The 19,555-nt window shown below is 45.7% G+C and overlaps 1 protein-coding gene across 6 annotated transcripts in view; it reads left to right on the top strand.

Annotated features, from left to right (window-relative positions):
- LOC124040455 (protein jagged-1b-like) overlaps positions 1–17,579 on the top strand; it is a 210,334-nt gene extending 192,755 nt beyond the window's left edge. For 4 of the 6 annotated variants that reach the window (XM_046357673.1, XM_046357674.1, XM_046357676.1 and 1 more), the window contains exon 26: positions 13,912–17,579. In XM_046357673.1, coding sequence (XP_046213629.1) covers positions 13,912–14,597 — 686 coding nt within the window. In that variant the 3' untranslated portion in view covers positions 14,598–17,579. The remainder of the gene's footprint in view (positions 1–13,911) is intronic. The other 2 variants (XM_046357677.1, XM_046357678.1) reach the window with 2 other exon arrangements.
- The last annotated feature ends 1,976 nt before the right edge of the window (positions 17,580–19,555 follow it).

Here is a 19,555-nt window from a genome sequence, read left to right as displayed (position 1 = left end):
TAAAACACACAGCAATCAATACATCACATCATTAAAACACACAACCATCAATACATCACATCATTAAAACACACAACCATCAATACATCACATCATTAAAACACACAACCATCAATACATCACATCATTAAAACACACAACAATCAATACATCACATCATTAAAACACACAACAATCATCACATCATTAAAACATACAACCATCAATACAGAATTAAGACATACAACAATACAATACAACATGACTAAACATGACTAAAAAAAGCATTTTACAATCCTCTGTAACAGTCTCCCATCAATATCTTAAATTCATTCAGGGTCACTAACACATCTAGATGAAGTGTGGATTGTAGACTATTCCATTCAGTAGCACGAACACATCTAGATGAAGCAGGGATTCTAGACTATTCCATTCAGTAGCACTAACACATCTAGATGAAGCTGGGATTCTAGACTATTCCATTCAGTAGCACGAACACATCTAGATGAAGCAGGGATTCTAGACTATTCCATTCAGTAGCACTAACACATCTAGATGAAGCAGGGATTCTAGACTATTCCATTCAGTAGCATGAACACATCTAGATGAAGCAGGGATTCTAGACTATTCCATTCAGTAGCACTAACACATCTAGATGAAGCATGGATTCTAGACTATTCCATTCAGTAGCACTAACACATCTAGATGAAGCATGGATTCTAGACTATTCCATTCAGTAGCATTAACACATCTAGATGAAGCATGGATTATAGACTATTCCATTCAGTAGCACTAACACATCTAGATGAAGCATGGATTCTAGACTATTCCATTCAGTAGCATTAACACATCTAGATGAAGCATGGATTATAGACTATTACATTCAGTAGCACTAACACATCTAGATGAAGCAGGGATTCTAGACTATTCCATTCAGTAGCACTAACACATCTAGATGAAGCAGGGATTGTAGACTATTCCATTCAGTAGCACTAACACATCTAGATGAAGCAGGGATTCTAGACTATTCCATTCAGTAGCAATAACACATCTAGATGAAGCAGGGATTCTAGACTATTCCATTCAGTAGCACTAACACATCTAGATGAAGCAGGGATTCTAGACTATTCCATTCAGTAGCACTAACACATCTAGATGAAGCATGGATTATAGACTATTCCATTCAGTAACACTAATACATCTAGATGAAGCAGGGATTCTAGACTATTCCATGAGTCTGGTGCACAAGACGGGAAGGCAGTCTTGCCTAAAACTGTAAATGTCCTGGGGACTTTAAGTAGCAACCACCAAGCAGACTGGGTATGGTAACATAGCAACCACCTAGCAGACTGGGTATGGTAACATAGCAACCACCTAGCAGACTGGGTATGGTAACATAGCAACCATCTAGCAGACAGGGTATGGTAACATAGCAACCACCTAGCAGACCGGGTATGGTAACATAGCAACCACCAAGCAGACTGGGTATGGAAACATAGCAACCACCAAGCAGACTGGGTATGGTAACATAGCAACCACCAAGCAGACTGGGTATGGTAACATAGCAACCACCAAGCAGACTGGGTATGGTAACATAGCAACCACCTAGCAGACCGGGTATGGTAACATAGCAACCACCAAGCAGACTGGGTATGGTAACATAGCAACCACCTAGCAGCCTGGGTATGGTAACATAGCAACCACCTAGCAGACCGGGTATGGTAACATAGCAACCACCTAGCAGACCGGGTATGGTAACATAGCAACCACCTAGCAGACTGGGTATGGTAACATAGCAACCACCTAGCAATCTGGGTATTTATTTTTTATTTTTTTTATTTGACCTTTATTTAGGCTAGTTGAGAACAAGTTGGTGAGGAGATAAAAGTCTCCAACTTCAGTGATTTTTGCAATTCGTTCCAGTCGCAGGCAGCAGAGAACTGGAACGAAAGGCGGCCAAATGAGGTGTTGGCTTTAGGGATGATCAGTGAGATACACCTGCTGGAGCGCGTGCTACGGATGGGTGTTGCCATCGTGACCAGTGAACTGAGATAAGGCGGAGCTTTACCTAGCATGGACTTGTAGATGACCTGGAGCCAGTGGGTCTGGCAACAAATATGTAGCGAGGGCCAGCCGACTAGAGCATACAGGTTGCAATGGTGGGTAGTATAAGGTGCTTTAGTGACAAAACGGATGGCACTGTGATAAACTGCATCCAGTTTGCTGAGTAGAGTATTGGAAGCTATTTTGTAGATGACATCGCCGAAGTCAAGGATCGGTAGGATAGTCAGTTTTACTAGGGTAAGTTTGGCGGCCAACTCTAGATTTGATTTTAGATTGGAGATGTTTGATATGAGTCTGGAAGGAGAGTTTACAGTCTAGCCAGACACCTAGGTACTTATAGATGTCCACATCTCCAACTGCGCTTAAGAGCAGTTGGAGGCCAGAGTCCAGTCTCTGTCAGACAGAGGAGGCTGCATGATAAACAGAGTCCAGTCTCTGTCAGACAGAGGAGGCTGCATGATAAACAGAGTCCAGTCTCTGTCAGACAGAGGAGGCTGCATGATAAACAGAGTCCAGTCTCTGTAGGACAGAGGAGGCTGCATGATAAACAGAGTCCAGTCTCTGTTAGACAGAGGAGGCTGCATGATAAACAGAGTCCAGTCTCTGTCAGACAGAGGAGGCTGCATGATAAACAGAGTCCAGTCTCTGTCAGACAGAGGAGGCTGCATGATAAACAGAGTCCAGTCTCTGTCAGACAGAGGAGGCTGCATGATAAACAGAGTCCAGTCTCTGTCAGACAGAGGAGGCTGCATGATAAACAGAGTCCAGTCTCTGTTAGACAGAGGAGGCTACATGATAAACAGAGTCCAGTCTCTGTAAGACAGAGGAGGCTGCATGATAAACAGAGTCCAGTCTCTGTCAGACAGAGGAGGCTACATGATAAACAGAGTCCAGTCTCTGTCAGACAGAGGAGGCTACATGATAAACAGAGTCCAGTCTCTGTCAGAGGAGGCTGCATGATAAACAGAGTCCAGTCTCTGTTAGAGGAGGCTGTTTGATAAACAGAGTCCAGTCTCTGTCAGACAGAGGAGGCTGCATGATAAACAGAGTCCAGTCTCTGTCAGACAGAGGAGGCTGCATGATAAACAGAGTCCAGTCTCTGTCAGAGGAGGCTACATGATAAACAGAGTCCAGTCTCTGTCAGACAGAGGAGGCTACATGATAAACAGAGTCCAGTCTCTGTCAGAGGAGGCTACATGATAAACAGAGTCCAGTCTCTGTCAGACAGAGGAGGCTACATGATAAACATAGTCCAGTCTCTGTAAGACAGAGGAGGCTACATGATAAACAGAGTCCAGTCTCTGTCAGACAGAGGAGGTTGTGTGCATGATAAACAGAGTCCAGTCTCTGACAGACAGAGGAGGTTGTTTGCATGATAAACAGAGTCCAGTCTCTGTTAGAGGAGGTTGTTTGCATGATAAACAGAGTCCAGTCTCTGTCAGACAGAGGAGGCTACATGATAAACAGAGTCCAGTCTCTGTCAGACAGAGGAGGCTGCATGATAAACAGAGTCCAGTCTCTGTTAGAGGAGGTTGTTTGCATATACACCACATCACCGTAATCAATTACAGAGAGAAAAGTGGCCTGAGCTTCTTTCTAGCCATAAGCGGGAAAGATGCCTTATTACGAAAATAAAAACCCAATTATATTGAAGCTTCCTCACAAGATTTTCTATATGCACTTTAAAGGACAACTTGTCATCCAACCATATATCTTGGTATTTGTAGGATGACACTTTTTCAATGGATAAGCCACCAGATGTGACAAATCGACAATGCTAACCTTCTCTGGCAGAGTTTCTTTTATTTTTTATTTTATTTATTTTTTAACCATTATTTAACCAGGCAAGTCAGTTAAGAACAAATTCTTATTTTCAATGACAGCCTAGGAACAGTGGGTTAACTGCCTGTTCAGGGGCAGAACGACAGATTTGTACCTTTTCAGCTCGGGGATTTGAACTTGCAACCTTCCTTTACTAGTCCAACGCTCTAACCACTAGCCTACCCTGCCTAAAGGTCATGAATATATTTTTCTGTACATTCAAGACCAGTTTGAGACCATAAAGGGAGGCCTGCAGTTGACTGAAATGCAGTCTGGAGCTCTTCAACAGCCTGAACCAGAGAAGGAGCACATGAATAGATGCCTGTATCATCTGCATATAGATGGAACTTTGCTGGTTGCATCCCATTTCCCAAATCATTGTGAACAACACAGGAGCTAAAATGGAACCCTGAGGCACACCTTTATTAATCTCTAGACAGCTAGACTTGTGATTGCCAGTATATATACGCATTGTGTTCTGTCAGAAAGATTGTTCCTAAACCAATTTACTGCCTCTTCACTGAAACCAATGTCACTGAGTCTAGCTAGCAACAATTCATGGTCAACTGAATCAAAGGCCTTTGATAAATCAACAGAGCAGCACAATGTTGCTTTTTATCAAGTGCATTAACGATGTTGTTTGCCACTGCCGTAGTTGTGGTGCTGTACCCCGATCTAAAGGCAGACTGAAGGCTTTATGGAAGGTTTGGGAATCAAGGGCCTCCAGGTTCATCTCTCTGTAGGTGATGCTTTGTTATGGAAGGTTTGGGAATCAAGGGCCTCCAGGTCCATCTCTCTGTAGGTGATGGCTTTGTTATGGAAGGTTTGGGAATCAAGGGCCTCTTCTCCAGGTTCATCTCTCTGTAGGTGATGGCTTTGTTATGGAAGGTTTGGGAATCAAGGGCCTCCAGGTTCATCTCTCTGTAGGTGATGGCTTTGTTATGGAAGGTTTGGAAATCAAGGGCCTCTTCTCCAGGTTCATCTCTCTGTAGGTGATGGCTTTGTTATGGAAGGTTTGGGAATCAAGGGCCTCCAGGTTCATCTCTCTGTAGGTGATGGCTTTGTTATGGAAGGTTTGGGAATCAAGGGCCTCCAGGTTCATCTCTCTGTAGGTGATGCTTTGTTATGGAAGGTTTGGAAATCAAGGGCCTCTTCTCCAGGTTCATCTCTCTGTAGGTGATGGCTTTGTTATGGAAGGTTTGGGAATCAAGGGCCTCCAGGTCCATCTCTCTGTAGGTGATGGCTTTGTTATGGAAGGTTTGGGAATCAAGGGCCTCCAGGTTCATCTCTCTGTAGGTGATGCTTTGTTATGGAAGGTTTGGAAATCAAGGGCCTCTTCTCCAGGTTCATTTCTCTGTAGGTGATGGCTTTGTTATGGAAGGTTTGGGAATCAAGGGCCTCTTCTCCAGGTTCATCTCTCTGTAGGTGATGGCTTTGTTATGGAAGGTTTGGGAATCAAGGGCCTCCAGGTTCATCTCTCTGTAGGTGATGGCTTTGTTATGGAAGGTTTGGAAATCAAGGGCCTCTTCTCCAGGTTCATCTCTCTGTAGGTGATGGCTTTGTTATGGAAGGTTTGGGAATCAAGGGCCTCTTCTCCAGGTTCATCTCTCTGTAGGTGATGGCTTTGTTATGGAAGGTTTGGGAATCAAGGGCCTCCAGGTTCATCTCTCTGTAGGTGATGGCTTTGTTATGGAAGGTTTGGGAATCAAGGGCCTCCAGGTTCATCTCTCTGTAGGTGATGGCTTTGTTATGGAAGGTTTGGGAATCAAGGGCCTCCAGGTCCATCTCTCTGTAGGTGATGGCTTTGTTATGGAAGGTTTGGGAATCAAGGGCCTCTTCTCCAGGTTCATCTCTCTGTAGGTGATGGCTTTGTTATGGAAGGTTTGGGAATCAAGGGCCTCTTCTCCAGGTTCATCTCTCTGTAGGTGATGGCTTTGTTATGGAAGGTTTGGGAATCAAGGGCCTCCAGGTTCATCTCTCTGTAGGTGATGGCTTTGTTATGGAAGGTTTGGGAATCAAGGGCCTCCAGGTCCATCTCTCTGTAGGTGATGGCTTTGTTATGGAAGGTTTGGGAATCAAGGGCCTCTTCTCCAGGTCCATCTCTCTGTAGGTGATGGCTTTGTTATGGAAGGTTTGGGAATCAAGGGCCTCTTCTCCAGGTCCATCTCTCTGTAGGTGATGCTTTGTTATGGAAGGTTTGGAAATGAAGGGCCTCTTCTCCAGGTTCATCTCTCTGTAGGTGATGGCTTTGTTATGGAAGGTTTGGGAATCAAGGGCCTCCAGGTTCATCTCTCTGTAGGTGATGGCTTTGTTATGGAAGGTTTGGAACGTTTTGTCCAGGAAGTTGTCTAAAAGTCTGTGCCTCAAAACCAAATGTTTTCCTGGTCCACCATCCACCCTGGTCTAGAACAGCCTCTATGATGAGGTCCACCCTGGACTAGAACAGCCTCTATGACCAGGTCCACCCTGGACTTGACCAGCCTCTATGACCAGGTCCACCCTGGACTTGACCAGCCTCTATGACCAGGTCCACCCTGGACTTGACCAGCCTCTATGACCAGGTCCACCTCTACAAGGCAGCAGTGCCCACCACTCCACCCTGGACTAGAACAGCCTTTATGACCAGGTCCACCCTGGACTAGAACAGCCTCTATGACCAGGTCCACCTCTACAAGGCAGCAGTGCCCACCACTCCACCCTGGACTAGAACAGCCTTTATGACCAGGTCCACCCTGGACTAGAACAGCCTCTATGACCAGGTCCACCTCTACAAGGCAGCAGTGCCCACCACTCCACCCTGGACTAGAACAGTCTTTATGACCAGGTCCACCCTGGACTAGAACAGCCTCTATGACCAGGTCCACCTCTACAAGGCAGCAGTGTCCACCACTCCACCCTGGACTAGAACAGCCTCTATGACCAGGTCCACCCTGGACTAGAACAACCTCTATGACCAGGTCCACCTCTACAAGGCAGCAGTGCCCACCACTCCACCCTGGACTAGAACAGACTCTATGACCAGGTCCACCTCTACAAGGCAGCAGTGCCCACCACTCCACCCTGGACTAGAACAGCCTTTATGACCAGGTCCACCTCTACAAGGCAGCAGTGCCCACCACTCCACCCTGGACTAGAACAGCCTCTATGACCAGGTCCACCTCTACAAGGCAGCAGTGCCCACCACTCCACCCTGGACTAGAACAGCCTCTATGACCAGGTCCACCTCTACAAGGCAGCAGTGTCCACCACTCCACCCTGGACTAGAACAGCCTCTATGACCAGGTCCACCTCTACAAGGCAGCAGTGTCCACCACTCCACCCTGGACTAGAACAGCCTTTATGACCAGGTCCACCCTGGACTAGAACAGCCTCTATGACCAGGTCCACCCTGGACTAGAACAGCCTTTATGACCAGGTCCACCCTGGACTAGAACAGCCTCTATGACCAGGTCCACCTCTACAAGGCAGCAGTGCCCACCACTCCACCCTGGACTAGAACAGCCTTTATGACCAGGTCCACCCTGGACTAGAACAGCCTCTATGACCAGGTCCACCTCTACAAGGCAGCAGTGCCAACCACTCCACCCTGGACTAGAACAGCCTTTATGACCAGGTCCACCCTGGACTAGAACAGCCTCTATGACCAGGTCCACCTCTACAAGGCAGCAGTGTCCACCACTCCACCCTGGACTAGAACAGCCTCTATGACCAGGTCCACCTCTACAAGGCAGCAGTGCCCACCACTCCACCCTGGACTAGAACAGCCTCTATGACCAGGTCCACCTCTACAAGGCAGCAGTGTCCACCACTCCACCCTGGACTAGAACAGCCTCTATGACCAGGTCCACCTCTACAAGGCAGCAGTGTCCACCACTCCACCCTGGACTAGAACAGCCTTTATGACCAGGTCCACCCTGGACTAGAACAGCCTCTATGACCAGGTCCACCCTGGACTAGAACAGCCTTTATGACCAGGTCCACCCTGGACTAGAACAGCCTCTATGACCAGGTCCACCTCTACAAGGCAGCAGTGTCCACCACTCCACCCTGGACTTGACCAGCCTCTATGACCAGGTCCACCCTGGACTAGAACAGCCTCTATGACCAGGTCCACCTCTACAAGGCAGCAGTGTCCACCACTCCACCCTGGACTTGACCAGCCTCTATGACCAGGTCCACCCTGGACTAGAACAGCCTCTATGACCAGGTCCACCCTGGACTAGAACAGCCTCTATGACCAGGTCCACCCTGGACTAGAACAGCCTCTATGACCAGGTCCACCCTGGACTAGAACAGCCTCTATGACCAGGTCCACCTCTACAAGGCAGCAGTGTCCACCACTCCACCCTGGACTAGAACCAGGTCCACCCTGGACTAGAACAGCCTCTATGACCAGGTCCACCCTGGACTAGAACAGCCTCTATGACCAGGTCCACCTCTACAAGGCAGCAGTGTCCACCACTCCACCCTGGACTAGAACAGCCTCTATGACCAGGTCCACCCTGGACTAGAACAGCCTCTATGACCAGGTCCACCCTGGACTAGAACAGCCTCTATGACCAGGTCCACCTCTACAAGGCAGCAGTGCCCACCACTCCACCCTGGACTAGAACAGCCTCTATGACCAGGTCCACCCTGGACTTGACCAGCCTCTATGACCAGGTCCACCTCTACAAGGCAGCAGTGTCCACCACTCCACCCTGGACTTGACCAGCCTCTATGACCAGGTCCACCTCTACAAGGCAGCAGTGTCCACCACTCCACCCTGGACTAGAACAGCCTTTATGACCAGGTCCACCCTGGACTTGACCAGCCTCTATAACCAGGTCCACCCTGGACTTGACCAGCCTCTATGACCAGGTCCACCCTGGACTAGAACAGCCTCTATGACCAGGTCCACCCTGGACTAGAACAGCCTCTATGACCAGGTCCACCTCTACAAGGCAGCAGTGTCCACCACTCCACCCTGGACTAGAACAGCCTTTATGACCAGGTCCACCCTGGACTAGAACAGCCTCTATGACCAGGTCCACCCTGGACTAGAACAGCCTCTATGACCAGGTCCACCTCTACAAGGCAGCAGTGTCCACCACTCCACCCTGGACTTGACCAGCCTCTATGACCAGGTCCACCTCTACAAGGCAGCAGTGCCCACCTTTGCCTGGACTCTAAAGGACGTCGCTTTCAAACACAGCCAACACCTCACACAGGAGCAACAGATCAACAGACACCCTGCTCAGACCAGCGAGACTCTCCTGAGTTCTACCACATAGGACTAGATACAGAGTTAGAGCCCTGACACACTGATTAACCTCCTGGTTCTACCACATAGGACTAGATACAGAGTTAGAGCCCTGACCACTGATTAACCACCTGAGTTCTACCACATAGGACTAGATACAGTTAGAGCCCACCACTGAGTAACCAGTTCTACCACATGGACTAGATACAGAGTTAGAGCCTGACACACTGAGTAACTCAGAGTTCTACCACATAGGACTAGATACAGAGTTATGACCACTGAGTAACTCTCCTGAGTTCTACCACATAGGACTAGATACAGAGTTAGAGCCCTGACACACTGAGTAACCTCCTGAGTTCTACCACATAGGACTAGATACAGAGTTAGAGCCCTGACACAGAGTAACCTCCTGAGTTCTACCACATAGGACTAGATACAGTTAGAGCCCTCCACACTGATTAACTCTCCTGAGTTCTACCACATAGGACTAGATACAGAGTTAGAGCCCTGACACACTGAGTAACTCTCCTGAGTTCTACCACATAGGACTAGATACAGAGTTAGAGCCCTGACCACTGATTAACTCTCCTGAGTTCTACCAGGTCATAGGACTAGATACAGAGTTAGAGCCCTGACACACTGATAACTCTCCTGAGTTCTACCACATAGGACTAGATACAGAGTTAGAGCCCTGACCACTGAGTAACTCTCCTGAGTTCTACCACAAGGACAGATACAGAGTTAGAGCCACCACTGATTAACTCTCCTGAGTTCTACCACATGGACTAGATACAGAGTTAGAGCCCTGACACACTGATTAACTCTCCTGAGTTCTACCACATAGGACTAGATACAGAGTTAGAGCCCTGACACACTGAGTAACTCTCCTGAGTTCTACCACATAGGACTAGATACAGAGTTAGAGCCCTGACACACTGAGTAACTCTCCTGAGTTCTACCACATAGGACTAGATACAGAGTTAGAGCCCTGACACACTGAGTAACTCTCCTGAGTTCTACCACATAGGACTAGATACAGAGTTAGAGCCACCACTGATTAACTCTCCTGAGTTCTACCACATAGGACTAGATACAGAGTTAGAGCCCTGACACACTGAGTAACTCTCCTGAGTTCTACCACTAGGACTAGATACAGAGTTAGAGCCCTGACCACTGAGTCCACCTGAGTTCTACAAGGACTAGATACAGAGTTAGAGCCACCACTGAGTAACTCAGTTCTACCTGGACTAGATACAGAGTTAGACCAGACCTCTGATAACTCTCCTGAGTTCACCTCTACAAGGACTAGATACAGAGTTAGAGCCCTGACACACTGAGTAACTCTCCTGAGTTCTACCACATAGGACTAGATACAGAGTTAGAGCCCTGACACACTGATTAACTCTCCTGGTTCTACCACAAGGACTAGATACAGAGTTAGAGCCCACACACTGATTAACTCTCCTGAGTTCTACCACATAGGACTAGATACAGAGTTAGAGCCCTGACACACTGAGTAACTCTCCTGAGTTCTACCACATAGGACTAGATACAGAGTTAGAGCCCTGACACACTGATTAACTCTCCTGAGTTCTACCACATAGGACTAGATACAGAGTTAGAGCCCTGACACACTGATTAACTCTCCTGAGTTCTACCACATAGGACTAGATACAGAGTTAGAGCCCTGACACACTGATTAACTCTCCTGAGTTCTACCACATAGGACTAGATACAGAGTTAGAGCCCTGACACACTGAGTAACTCTCCTGAGTTCTACCACATAGGACTAGATACAGAGTTAGAGCCCTGACACACTGAGTAACTCTCCTGAGTTCTACCACATAGGACTAGATACAGAGTTAGAGCCCTGACACACTGAGTAACTCTCCTGAGTTCTACCACATAGGACTAGATACAGAGTTAGAGCCCTGACACACTGAGTAACTCTCCTGAGTTCTACCACATAGGACTAGATACAGAGTTAGAGCCCTGACACACTGAGTAACTCTCCTGAGTTCTACCACATAGGACTAGATACAGAGTTAGAGCCCTGACACACTGAGTAACTCTCCTGAGTTCTACCACATAGGACTAGATACAGAGTTAGAGCCCTGACACACTGATTAACTCTCCTGAGTTCTACCACATAGGACTAGATACAGAGTTAGAGCCCTGACACACTGATTAACTCTCCTGAGTTCTACCACATAGGACTAGATACAGAGTTAGAGCCCTGACACACTGATTAACTCTCCTGAGTTCTACCACATAGGACTAGATACAGAGTTAGAGCCCTGACACACTGATTAACTCTCCTGAGTTCTACCACATAGGACTAGATACAGAGTTAGAGCCCTGACACACTGAGTAACTCTCCTGAGTTCTACCACATAGGACTAGATACAGAGTTAGAGCCCTGACACACTGAGTAACTCTCCTGAGTTCTACCACATAGGACTAGATACAGAGTTAGAGCCCTGACACACTGATTAACTCTCCTGAGTTCTACCACATAGGACTAGATACAGAGTTAGAGCCCTGACACACTGATTAACTCTCCTGAGTTCTACCACATAGGACTAGATACAGAGTTAGAGCCCTGACACACTGAGTAACTCTCCTGAGTTCTACCACATAGGACTAGATACAGAGTTAGAGCCCTGACACACTGAGTAACTCTCCTGAGTTCTACCACATAGGACTAGATACAGAGTTAGAGCCCTGACACACTGATTAACTCTCCTGAGTTCTACCACATAGGACTAGATACAGAGTTAGAGCCCTGACACACTGAGTAACTCTCCTGAGTTCTACCACATAGGACTAGATACAGAGTTAGAGCCCTGACACACTGATTAACTCTCCTGAGTTCTACCACATAGGACTAGATACAGAGTTAGAGCCCTGACACACTGAGTAACTCTCCTGAGTTCTACCACATAGGACTAGATACAGAGTTAGAGCCCTGACACACTGATTAACTCTCCTGAGTTCTACCACATAGGACTAGATACAGAGTTAGAGCCCTGACACACTGAGTAACTCTCCTGAGTTCTACCACATAGGACTCTGGTCCAAAGGAGTGCACTATAGGCTGCCATTTAAAATGCATCTCAGCTCTCTTTAACAGTCACATGACCGCAGTAATGCAGGTCCAACAGCATTTAGCTTAATGTCTTTCTATGGAAAAGTCTTGGCTCAGTCTGTGGCAGGAGGGCTGGCTCGGAGTGGAGATGTTGAGGGAGGGCGTAATGAGAGGCAGGGTGCTGTCCAGACAGAGAGTGGAGGGAGGATGTGGACAGACAAACTTAGTGCTAGGACTCCTGTGTTTAGGTAATTTATCATTGTAACGGACAGACAGCCCTTCTCTGTTGCTGCCAGATGGGAGTTTCTCCTCCTGTTCTCCGGCTTCTCTCCTCCTCCCCCTGTCACAGGCCAAGTTGCTCTGGTCATCCTCCTTCTCCTCCCCTCCTCCACCTCTCCCTCACAGCCAGGACTTCAGGCCATGCTGTTAGGAAGCTCGAGAGCACAGCAGTAGCATAAATGTAATGAATCATTGTTCAGCATCATTCATTGGAAAAACATTTTGGGAAGAAATACACCTGTGTTCCTCCTGGTTTACTGGCTGATGCAGAGATGTTGGTCCCCAGTGATGTGAAGTTACAGCTTTTAGGGCCTTCGAGTGTTGCTAACATCAATATTAACTTGCTTAACTACTTACCGATCATTGGGACGCTAGCGTCTCACCTCGACAACATTCAGTGAAATTGCAGAGCGTGAAATTCAAATGACAGAAATCGTAATATTAAACATTCATGAAAATACAAGTTTCTTACATAATTTAAAAGCTTAACGTCTTATTAATCCAGCCGCTTTGTCAGATTTCAAAAAGGATTTATGGAGAAAGCACACCATGCGATTATCTGAGGACAGCACCCTGCACACAAAAGCATTACATACATTTTCCAACCAAACAGAAGCGTCACGAAAGTCAGAAATGGCAGAAATGGCGAAAAAACAAATCACTTACCTTTGAAGATCTTCATCTGGTTGCAATCACAAGGGTCCCATCTACATAACAAATGGTCCGGTTTCCTTCGTTCAAAATGCATACAAATGCATCCCGTAAGTTACCAATAAGCTTCTTCCAAACATATCAAACAATGCTCCTAATCAATCCTCAGGTACCCTATTATGTAAATAAACAATACAATTTAAGACGGAGAATACCAGAGACTACCGGAGAAAAATAACGAAGTACGTGCACTCACCGTAACGCGCAACAAACACTACAGCCAAAATGGGAGCCACTTACTAAAACTACAAATTCTAGATGATTTTTCAAAAAAAGAAGCCTGAAACTCTTTCTAAAGACTGTTGACATCTAGTGGAAGCCCTAGGAACTGCAGTCTGGGAGAACTTCCTTTTACATTCCCGTTGACAGCCAGAGTAATGAAGGGTGAGCTGAACAAAAACAAATCTGGATGGATTGTCCTGGGGTTTCTGTTATACTCACAGACATTATTTTAACTGTTTTGGAAACTTTAGAGTGTTTTCTATCCAAATACTGATTATAAGCATATCCCTAGCTTCTGGGCCTGAGTAACAGGCTGTTTACTTTGGGCAACCAAACTTCCAAATACTGCCCCCTAACCCGAAGAAGTTAACTTTTTAGGACAGACTCTCAGACTTTCATCACAATTGTAATGGTTAATTAATACTGTCAGCTGGCCTAATATAATGTTGATGTATTGTGTGTACAGCCAAACTGACCCTTTCTGTCTTGTATCTTCCCTCTTTAGACTACATGGTCCCCCTCCTCTCTTCAGTCTTCATCGTCTTGTGGATCCTGGTGCTGGTCTCCGTCTTCCTGTGCTGCATGCGTCGCCGGCGGAAACATGGCAACGGAGCCTCGTCGTCCGCGGCGACAGATGACAACACCACCAACAACGTCCGTGAGCAGCTCAACCAGATCAAGAATCCCATCAACGTGAGACACGCCGGCAGCGGCCATCTGACGACGTCAGTGGTCATCAAAGACTACGAGGATAAAAACTCGATCGTCGCCAAGGTACGAACACACCACCGCCCTGAGGGGGAAGAGGACGACGATAAAGAGAGACAGCTAGGGAATAAAGGACGCTTTGTGGTTACAGCCAAACAGCCCGCCTACACACTGGTGGAGCGGGAGGATCAGGGCCTCAATGGAGGCCTGGGGGCCAATGGGCCCAGCGACGGGGACGTCAGGACCGCGGTGCAGCCCAGCTCCAAACACCCTAACTGGATTAATAAACAGGACAACAGAGCCCTGGAGACGCCACACAGCATCAACCAGATGGACTACAATAGAGCCCTGGAGACGCCACACAGCATCAACCAGATGGACTACAATAGAGCCCTGGAGACGCCACACAGCATCAACCAGATGGACTACAATAGAGCCCTGGAGACGCCACACAGCATCAACCAGATGGACTACATCGTATAGCAGGAAATGATATAGCAGGAGGCAGGAAGTAGCATGAAACCCTGTGTAAAGAATTCCCCCTTCCTGGACGTTATGGTCATCCCGGCAAGGTGGTTCTTCTGATACGCTGTGTTGACACTGTTTTCGTGCAACCATTGACCTTAGTGAAGAGGACAAGGGGGAGTGTTCTGGGATTTGTAGTTCCTAAACTGCTGCGTCATTATTCTGTGACTACAAGGTTTGTTGTTTGGATGAATGAATCCATGGCTGCATCAGATGTGGTACCCTATTCCCTGTGTAGTGCACTACTTTTGACCAGGGCCCTATGAGTTTGATGCACTATGTAGGGATTAGAGTGCCATTTGGGACATTTCCCATGACTGTTAATTTAAGTTTGGACAAGCTGGCTACACTGGCAGAAAAGGTTGAGGCTGAGAACCAGGTGCTGTGTTTTCATATTTCAACACTTATTACCTAATATTATTATCTAATATTATGACCTAATAATAAGTGCACTACTTTTGACCAGTGCCCATAGGGCTCCTCCCATAGGGCTCCTCCCATAGGGCTCCTCCCATAGGGCTCCTCCCATAGGGCTCCTCCCATAGGGCTCCTCCCATAGGGCTCCTCCCATAGGGCTTCCTCCCATAGGGCTCCTCCCATAGGGCTCCCTCCCATAGGGCTCCTCCCATAGGGCTCCCTCCCATAGGGCTCCTCCCACAGGGCTCCTCCCATAGGGCTCCTCCCATAGGGCTCCTCCCATAGGGCTCCCTCCCATAGGGCTCCTCCCATAGGGCTCCCTCCCACAGGGCTCCTCCCATAGGGCTCCTCCCATAGGGCTCCCTCCCACAGGGCTCCTCCCATAGGGCTCCCTCCCCCATAGGGCTCCCTCCCATAGGGCTCCTCCCATAGGCCTCCTCCCATAGGGCTCCCTCCCATAGGGCTCCTCCCATAGGGCTCCTCCCATAGGGCTCCTCCCATAGGGCTCCTCCCATAGGCCTCCTCCCATAGGGCTCCTTGGTTTTCTGCAAAGTCATTGCAAAATAGTCTAAAGAATGCAACATTTAAGTTAGCGACAGCACAGTATATTTTGTATTTGTGAGTTTTCCATCTGTTGGTTTACAACTAGTTCTGTCTTTGTGAAAATGTATTTTTAGCTTCCTACTACATGAACCAAACAGATCCATCTTGATTTCCATGGAATATCATTTGTTTGTGGTGGGCGGGGCGATGTCAGTATTACTGGCACTATAAAAAATATCCACGTCAATCTAGAACGTGTAGCTATGTACATTTATGAATCATTGTGTATATTTGATTTATTAACTTAATAATAATCAAGAGCCTGAAGATAGATTTCCCTTTTTATTTATATGTTCTGTCTCTAGATTTTGTTTCGGTAGATTTGTAAGTTTACATTTAATTTTGATTGACATTTTTATTTTATGAAACGTCAGAGGAAGAATAAAATAAGGACTTTTCGAAGAAAAATTAATTCCGTTTATTGTTGTTTTTTTTTTTTTTAATAATGATTTCAGATGTTTTCAAATATCCATTTTGACAAGACTTTGCAGGTTAGGGGGATGATGTAATAAAAACAAGACTGGTTGCTTTGTTATAACTTCTAAACGATGGTGGCAGACATATTGTTTGTCCTGAAAACACAAAACGCCTTTAGCAGCATCTAACTCATAATCCACAAATGATCAAAGCACATTAAACAGTGTATCACATTCTCACAAAACAATATCTGACAACTTAGGGGAGAGTGGGGTAAATCAAGCCTTTTATTGGTACATTCATCATCACTCCGTCAAGGAAATATACTATTCTTTCTAACAAAGATATCTACATATATTACAGGATGTTGTGTATCCCTGGAAATAATCATAATTCATGTAGAAATTACAGTTTTGAAAAGAAAAACTGGTCTCTTGGCACAATTTATCCTGGGAAGAAAACACTTCAATTGGCTCAATTTAACCCAAGGCAGACATGTTTACTATATTTGCCCACGCAGCTACAAGGATGCACTTTCAAGGCTAGGTTCAGGACCTCATACTGAAGCTGAAAGAGACCCCAGCTGATATATAGAACGATCTTTAAATATACTTCGATTTAGATACAAGCATCATGAAATGAATTTCACTTGGGGGAAAATCTGTTTATTGGACCTGATTTGTTCATCCACTTCTCCATGTGGTTTCTTCCTTCACTGACTCCGTGAAATTATAAATATTTTCGTCAACTGATATGTTTTCTGTATGGTTTCCTAGAAAGAAGGGTGGCTCAACTTACCCTACTCTCCCCTATGGCAAATCACACAACAATCACACATCAATGTCTACTGGAACAGTAGGGGGGGTCAAGAGTCTAGCCTGAGTCCCAGATCTGTTGGTGCTGTCTTGTCATGTCCATTGCTATGACTGCTGTCACACATGTTGGGAAGACTGCACAGACAGATCTGGGACTCGAGCTATGGCAGCGTTTCCCAAACGTAGTCCTGTCGATCCCAAGAGGTGCATGTTTATGGTTTTTGCTCTTAGCTCTACACATCTGATACAAAACTCATCTTTGATTATTAGAATCAGCTGTGTAGAACAAAGCCAAACGGTGCACCTCTTGGAGTCTCCAGGACGGAGTTGGGGAGACGCTGGTCGTCAACGGGAACAGGATCACGTAAACACGTATTTCCTTCTCTCTCTGCTCAGCGCTGTGGGAGACTGGTGTTTTGTTTCTGTTTTAAATACACATGTTATTTTAAACTATTGAAAGGCTCTTTGAAAGAAGACATGTTTTTTATTTCTCAGATGTTACTACTTTATGACATCATGGAAACATTCATTTAGTGTTTCCTCTCTTGTTATGGATTTTAGATTGTATTTGTGTTGATGATGTTGCAATCCTGGCAATCTTTTTAGAGGGTTTTGTTCTTTTGAAAAAGGTCAATATTTATTAAATATTTTGTATGAAAAGAGATAATAAAACAGTCCCTGTTCTGGATTTAATGGTTTTAGTAAAATGACTGGATGAAATTATTAATATAGAAATACATGATTGGTCAGATTCACTCAGACCTGATTGGTGGGATTTCCTCAAACCTGCTGTAGATTGTTGATGCACTGTCTTTGTTTACAGAATGTACCCCTCAGTTCACCCCATGCACAACACATACCTGTCAGGAAGTTGGAGGGTTTTATACCCAACACCAGTCTGGGATTTTATGGGAAAAGTAGCTACTGTGTAAATTAGGGCATTTGACATTATTTTTTACAACAATTGACTCTCTCGACCAATCAGAATAAAGCACATGGTTGAGGTAAACACAGGACATGCTGCTTTTCTCTTAGTTGTTTTGCTAAAAGCAACAGTCAAAGTGAAGTCTGATTTTCACCATGATAGAACTGATTCAGTTACAGAAAGGTTTTGTATTGATCGGTGTCAATGATCGGTAAACTCTGTTAGGTCTTTAATTGCTATTTGATTATTTTATATTTTAGTCTATTTTTTATATCCTTGTAGGTAACAATGTCACAAGGATAGTCCAATTTAAATTTAGAAAAAAGGTTTTTCAAAATAAACAAGTGTTTCTTCGCCAGAAATGAACACTCAAGTAAAGGAATAGTAATGTCAGTTCAGATAACCGTGCCTAGTGTAAATACTGCACTGCAGTTTTGATTGAATTGAGCCTTGTGGGCTTCTATCCCAGAAGCTTTTAACCAAACATGTCAGCGCCAGTGACAGCCACACTATTTACTGGACAACAGTGGTACACTATGTAGGGAAAAACCCGAAGGGTCTTTATCCTATACCCAGACTATGTTAGCCAGACATTTTAGTTAGAGCCTACGACAGGGAGGTTCTCAGAAACTAGTGTGGGAACAACTTCATAGTGAGATGACAGACAAAAAAAGCAAAGCAAAAGGTCTCATTCTTGTTGTGATTACTAGTGATTACTGTAGGCCAGAGCTAGACTCCTTCCAATCAGACGGACTGTCCCGAAGACTGACATTGTTCCAGAAATGTCCTACTAGGTCCACATGGGCCTGAACAGGGGTGGGGTCAATTCTGTTCCAATTCAGGAAGTCAAGTAGTCAACTGAAATCAAGCAAGATTGAAATTTCAGTTTACTTTCTGAATTTAAATATATTTGGCCCAACATACATCCCTGAGGCACTACAGCGCTTTTAGTTTGGGATTTCTGCCATTTAATTGGTATTTACTTCCCCACGTCAGATGAACTCATAGATACCATTTTTATGTACAGTTGAAGTCGGAAATTTACATACACTTAGGTTGGAGTCATTAAAACTTGTTTTTCAACCACTCCACAAATTTCTTGTTAACAAACTATAGTTCTGGCAAGTCGGTTAGGACATCTACTTTGTGCATGACACAAGTAATGTTTCCAACAATTGTTTACAGACAGATTATGTCACTTATAATTCACTGTATCAAAATTCCAGAGGGTCAGAAGTTCACATACACTAAGTTGACTGCATTTAAACAGCTTGGAAAATTCCAGAAAATGATGTCATGACTTCAGAAGCTTCTGATAGGCTAATTGACATAATTTGAGTCAATTGGAGGTGTACCTGTGGATGTATTTCAAGGCCTACCTTCAAACTCAGTGCCTCTTTGCTTGACATCATGGGAAAATCTAAAGAAATCAGCCAAGACTTCAGAACAACAATTGTAGACCTCCAAAAGTCTGGTTCATCCTTGGGAGCAATTTCCAAATGCCTGAAGGTACCACGTTCATCTGTACAAACAATAGTACGCAAGTATAAACACCATGGGACCACGCAGCCGTCATACCGCTCAGGAAGGAGACGCGTTCTGTCTCCTAGAGATGAACGTACTTTGGTGTGAAAAGTGCAAATCAATCCCAGAACAGCAGCAAAGGACCTTGTGAAGATGCTGGAGGAAACAGGTACAAAAGTATCTATATCCACAGTAAAACGAGGCCTATATCGACA

Source organism: Oncorhynchus gorbuscha, linkage group LG07 (assembly GCF_021184085.1).
Source record: "Oncorhynchus gorbuscha isolate QuinsamMale2020 ecotype Even-year linkage group LG07, OgorEven_v1.0, whole genome shotgun sequence".
NCBI lineage: Eukaryota > Metazoa > Chordata > Actinopteri > Salmoniformes > Salmonidae > Oncorhynchus > Oncorhynchus gorbuscha.
This window is presented reverse-complemented; position numbering and strand designations above follow the sequence as displayed.